The following is a 6,000-nucleotide window of genomic DNA, read 5'->3' as shown; positions in this document are numbered from 1 at the left end:
CCTTCCCAGCAACATGACGGTAATGCAGTTGTGTGGTGCTTGAAAAGCCTCCCTAGTTACACAGAATGATTTGCAAGACACCAGACTCTGCATTTCAGAAGTCTCCAGGGTACCATAAAAAATATATTATAAAGGAATAATCTTTATCTGAACGAAAGCTGTAGTGAAGGAAACCCCGTGTCCAGCTGAGAGCAGCAGTGAGCTTTTGTTCACTCCGGGAAAAGTCCGTGTTCTTCATCTTATTTGATTAACATTTTTCTCTCTCTTTGGCGCTCGGTATCTTGTTAATATTTAGACATTATATACATTACCATTCAACTGCCATTCCTATTATGTGATCAAACAAAGCCAGAGATGCCAGCCACACCAGCCCGGCCAGGGGAAGGCGGACCTGCCAGGCACCCAGCAGGACAGGAGGCACTCACCCCAGCCCGCCCCAGGGGGACGCTGGCCGGGCTGCGCACTGGACCAGCCCCTGTTTCCAGGAAGCAGAGTGTTCCGTGGAGCGCTTCCTTCTCCCCCATTCCAGCTTCCCGCTTCCTTCACTGCTCCGGGCAAAAGGCAACAGGAGGCAGAGTCCAGTTGTGAGTCTTCCAAATCCTTTGGCTGTTTGTTTCTTTCTAGGAGGGGGAGGTGAGGGGCGGGGATCTCCGCAGGAGGCGGTGCGCAGACAGCGCTGCAACCCCGCTAGTCTGCTGATCAGTGTGGAGAGCAATGTTAGTCCCGGGCTATGCCAGTCCAGGGAAGCCTGGACTCCTTCAGGGGCAGTGCCCCTCGCCGCTCCCCTCCCCGTCCCTTCACCTCCGCGGGGGCGCAGGTGAGTTCACCTGCGGTGAAGGGTGTACAAGAGGGGGCAGCCTTCTCCCGGGAAGCAGAAAGTACAGTCGCCGGGCGACGGGACAGGTGCAAAAGCTCTGGGACCCGCAAACGGGAGGTTTGTGTCAAAGCTCCACCCACCAGGAGCCTCAAGATGGGTAGCTGGGAAGATGGAAGTTGGGTTGGGAAAGCTGGGGGGTGGAGAAGGAATCCGTCCTGGACCCTAGGCAGAACGACTACCAGGGTGAGAGAAGGGCGAAGTCAGGGCTGGGCTGAGTTTGCTCGGAGTCCCAGGGGACCAGCGGATGCCAGCGCTCATCACCACCCGCCAGCCTCCAGCTCCCCGGGCGCGCACGGGCACCTGCGCCTGGCGTTGGGTTCTCGGTCCCCTAAAAGTGTCGCGGAAGACCTAACGGACCTGGCGTCTCAGCCCCGGGTGGGGCGGGGGGGCACGCACGCCAGACGCGCGGGTCTGTAGGGTGGCGACGGGGACGCCCCAGCCCCGGCGCACGCCCCCGCGCCAGCGCCCCCTCGCCGGCGCGCGCGAGGAGCACCCCCCGCCCCCTTCCCTCGGCGGCGTCGCGCGCGCGCCCGGCCCCCTCCTCCTCCCCTCCGCGCCTCTCCGCTCTCCCGGCAGAAAGTTAGCAGCGGGGAAGGAACTCGGGGCTGCAACAGCGCGCGGCGGCGGCAGAGGCTGGAGCAGGAGCCGCGGCGGAGCCGGCGAAGCGGGGGCGCTGCAGACGGAGCAGGTGCAGCCGGCGGGTCCGCGCGCCCCCCTCGGTCCCTTTGCCAGAGGCTGAGGGGGGGTGGTGGTGGGGGCCGCCCGGACTCGGCGGGCAGAGCGGGGCGGAGGGGGGGGCCATGCGGCCGGGCTCCCCCCAGGCGCAGCGGGACAGCGGCCAGGGCCGGGGGCGCAGCGGCGTCGCTTCATGCAGCCGGGGCGGCTGGGCAGCGGTGGCGGCGGCGGCGGCGGCGGCGGGGGCGGCGGCTGAAACCATGTCCGGGCAGCGCCGGGGGCTGCCGCCGCCGCCGCCGCCGCCGCGAGCCGGGAGCCGCGATGGCCCCGTGGCCCGCACCTCCTCCGCCTCCGCCTCCGCCTCCACCTCTCGCCGCGCCGCCGCCGCCGCCCGGCGCCTCCACTAAGGGGCCGCCGGCGCGCAAGCTGCTTTTCATGTGCACCTTGTCCCTGTCTGTCACCTACCTGTGCTACAGCCTCCTGGGCGGCTCGGGCTCCCTGCAGTTCCCCCTGGCGCTGCAGGAGCCGCCGGGCGCCGCCGCCGCCGCCGAGCCCCCGCCGAGCCCGCCGCCACCCTCGCTGCCGCCCTCCCCCGTGCGCCTCGGCGCCCCCTCGCAGCCGCCCGCGCCGCCGCCGCCGGACAACGCGAGCCGCGGGGAGCCGCCCGGGCCCCCCGAGCAGCCCGCCGGCCCCGGGGCGGACGGCTGGGGTCTGGCGAGCGGCGGCGGCGCCCGGGACGCCTGGCTCAGGACCCCGCTGGCCCCCAGCGAGATGGTGACAGCGCAGAGCGCGCTGCTGGAGAGGGACGCGCAGGAGTCCAGCACCACCGACGAGGAGCTCGCAGGCCGGCGAGCGGCCAACGGGAGCAGCGAGAGGGGCGGCGCCGCCGGCACCCCGGACTACGGGGAGAAGAAGCTGCCGCAAGCCCTCATCATCGGGGTCAAGAAAGGGGGGACGCGCGCGCTGCTCGAGGCGATCCGAGTGCACCCGGACGTGCGGGCGGTGGGCGTGGAGCCGCACTTCTTCGACAGGAACTACGACAAGGGGCTCGAGTGGTACAGGTAGGACCCCGGGCTCGGCGGGACCGGGTGGACGCGCGGGCGAGCGCAGCGCGCGTGGAGGGGAAGCCGCCGCCTCCCGAGCCCTCCAAGCGCAGGCACCGTCCCGAGAGAGGCCCCTGGTCCCCCGCGAGCTCGGCGAACCCTGGCGGAGTGGCTCGGGCTGCGTTGTCTCCCGCGACGGCTTCGGTCCCGGGCGAGGGAGCGCGGAGCTGCTTCCTTGCCCAGCCTCGGGCACCCCCGCCCACTGAGGCGCCTGCTTCACCCGCCCGGCTCCGTGCCTGGGAATCCCCCAGCCCTCGCGCCCGCCGTGCGTGTCCTAAGCAAGGCTTTTGCGTGGGGGAGGTTGAGGAACGAGACCGCATGGCTCCACGCAGCGGCGGGAGATGGGGTGTGCTTTGGGATTGCCCCCGGAATCGCCCTCAGCATGGCTGGAAGCAGAGTATTTTCTATATTTAAGGTCGGAGCACCCTGAGGCTGGCAGAGTTTTTAAAGGTGACGCCGGCGTTGGCTTTCTAGTAACGACAGGATGATGCCGCCACCTGCATAACTTTCTGTCCCCCTTGGCGGGACGAACGCCGCGCCGGGGCAGCATCTGGCGCTCCCATGCCCCGAGTGGCAGCCGGCGCCCCGGGAGTGCTGTGCCCTGCGCCCTGGCCTTTTCCAGTCAGCCCCTTCTTTGCAGCCGGTGGGAGGGAGCTTGCATCTGCCTGTGAGATGCTCATCTTGCCCCCTTCCGCCCCCCGGGGCTGCGGGTGGTGAGAGAAAGGGAGCAGACTGGAAAGTTCAGTGCAGGCAAAACACATGGAAAAATCCGGCTTTCTTGCTGGCTGTCGCATTTACAACAGCCCTGCCACGGGGGATGCCCCCAGTGCAAACCTCCTTTGGCTTTTTCTCTCCCTCGCTGTGGTGTTCTGTGTTTCTTGAAAACAGATCTGGATGGCTGGCCCCGTCTCGATTGCATTTCGGTAATTAATTGCGATTGTCAAACAGAAACACAGCCATTGTCAGCTGCAGCGATGCTAGCTAGCATCGCTGCAGAGCCGGTCGGTACAATTGCTTCCTTGACAGGTGGCCTTCCTGTTGAAGGTGGTGTTTTCTAGGTCTCAGTGGCAGCCTGGGAAAGTTTCGCAGATAACTTCCGAAATATATAATACATGTGTGTATTGTGATTGATTTCTCCCAGTCTTAAAAAAAATACGCCTTATGCTTTAAAAGCTTGAGAAAAGCACTCTAAGGCATAAACATTCTAGCACATTATACTGAAACAGCAAATGTGTCTGTTAATGTCTTGTCTGTTTCAACAGCGAGAACTAATTGCAATATTTTAGGAGGCTTCAAACAGCCCCTTCCTATCAAAACATAAAACAGCAAATGCCCAATTTAACTGGAAAATCAGTATTTATAACATCACAAGCCATGGCTTCCAGTTTGCGATTATAATTAAAAAGGTGTTAGAATGATTAATGCAACAACAGCAAAATAAAGAAGGGCTCTGATGTCTCCGAAGCCTTCGGTTGTTTCATTGTCGGTTGTGGAGAATGTTCTGGTTTCTTCTCTGGCCCCAGTGTGGGTAACGGTTGTGTTTCTTATTCCAGTTCTAATTTTAAAGCTGTGTGTCGCGAAAAGTGTCAGATGCCCTTTGAGAGAGGCAGAAAGATCAAATCTTTCCAACATGTGTTTGGGTTGCTTTGTGACAGCTGGAAATAGGAGAGGGGGTGTTTTATCCAGATGACTTAAAGTGAAATTGTTGAGGAGTGCTTGGTGGGATGTGTAAAGTCAGGGAGTCCCACAGAGGGGTCTGGAGGGTTTTTTGAATGAAAGAGAAGATGCTGGCTTTGGCTATGTTCTTTTACACAGAGGCTGGGGAGAGAAGCTATATAAAATACCTCGCTGTCACAACATGGCTCCTGGAGGTATTTTCCCAGCTTTCTGCTACTCCCAGCCTCTGTACCCAACCAGCACTGGGATTGGGGCTGGGTGTTGATGTTTAGTAGTTACCTCTAGAACTGTTCAACTGAAGAGGTGTGGCTGGGACAAGATTCCCTTGGTCCTCACTAAAGAGGACCCTGTGGTGTCTCTGTGCTTCCGCCTGCACCCCAACACCTTGCCCCTTTGCCCCTGGGGGATGCTTGTAATGCTTGGGGTGCTGATTAGCAGTGCTGCTAGTTCACATGCATCCAATCCAGAGAGAGGCTCAGGCACCCCAAACGGACTGCTGAGAAAACTCCTGGAAGCCCCAGAGACTCACAGGAGTCACGTGGGACTGTCCTTGGGTAGCTCCCAGCCTCATCAGGGGCAGCAGTGCTTTGGGGACATTTGTGAGATTTTCATTGGTTCCACTGTTTCAGGCCCCTTCTTTTGCAAGTGGAAAAGGAAACAGCAGTATTGGCTCAGACCAGTAAGGCAAACCCCTCCTAACTTGCTTCCCCGGTCCCTCTCTGAATGTTTCAAATGATAGACTCTGTATTTGAATGGCATAATTTCTTCCAGTACGGGCTGTGCTACCTGGAATCTATTTGCCTGATTCAAGATGTACAGGTTAATTAAAGGTTTTGATTCCCCCATGTGTACCTACTATTTTTTTTTTTTTTTTTGAAGGGTGCTTCTAGGACAGCCTAGTAATTCCACAAGTATTCCTGGTTTTTGTGTTTTCAGCAAGTTGGAACCGCTGTCAACCTGGCTGGCTTGGGGGCTCCTCGTGTTCCACCAAGCAGTCCTGGCAGTTTGATTTCCTTGGTATAACTCTAGTTATCTCTGCATCCGGGTTTTGCTTTGCTCCTATGCTGTCGATCTAAGGTGATGTAGAAACACATTGGAGATTAGAATATGTGCCTCGGATTTTCAGGGCAGAATCGACTAATGGATTAGGAGGTGTGAGAGCGAAGCAAACCTCCCTCGGTGGAGTGACACAGGCCAGTGATGAGTAAGTCGGGGTGGATTAGACCTCCTACCCCTTCCCTCCTGTCCCTCCCCCGAAAGGGCAAAGCCTTGACCTACCGACCACCTTTCTTAGGAGCTGCTCCAAGCTGTCTAGGCAGAGGTTGCAGACTCCTCTGAGGGATGAGAGCTTGGGGCAGGCCAACCAGCTGCCACTGCAGAGCTCATCCAGGTGACAGAGACGACCTGAGCTGTTTGCTACACTATGGTCCACACACTGCATAGGAACTGTGACTATGTCGCTGGGGAACCACTCAGCGCCAGGGTGACGGGTTATGATCCTTCGTGGTTTGGTCTTCACTGTTGGCATTCAACACACACAGGTCCCATTGGCTCGGGGAGAAGTAACTCAGGAAAATGGGGAGAGGGAAGAAGTATCAGAAAGGCACTGGGTTTACGGGGTGCCTGCTGTTGGGGGCTGGCGTGGTATGGAACTGTGTCCCGCTGGGT

General features: G+C 59.7%; 1 protein-coding gene across 1 annotated transcript in view; it reads left to right on the top strand.

The window, feature by feature from the left end:
• The first annotated feature begins 635 nt into the window (after window positions 1-635).
• Window positions 636-6,000, top strand: part of HS3ST4 (heparan sulfate-glucosamine 3-sulfotransferase 4) — a 424,092-nt gene continuing 418,727 nt past the window's right edge. Inside the window, exons 1-2 of the mRNA XM_017342535.3 lie at window positions 636-817; window positions 1,454-2,613. Coding sequence (XP_017198024.3) covers window positions 731-817; window positions 1,454-2,613 — 1,247 coding nt within the window. The 5' untranslated portion in view covers window positions 636-730. The remainder of the gene's footprint in view (window positions 818-1,453; window positions 2,614-6,000) is intronic.

The sequence above is a fragment of the Oryctolagus cuniculus genome, chromosome 19, assembly GCF_964237555.1.
Source record: "Oryctolagus cuniculus chromosome 19, mOryCun1.1, whole genome shotgun sequence".
In the NCBI taxonomy this organism is placed as follows: Eukaryota; Metazoa; Chordata; class Mammalia; order Lagomorpha; family Leporidae; genus Oryctolagus; species Oryctolagus cuniculus.
The sequence above is the reverse complement of the archived record's forward strand: the minus strand, read 5'-3'. Positions and strand labels throughout refer to the sequence as shown.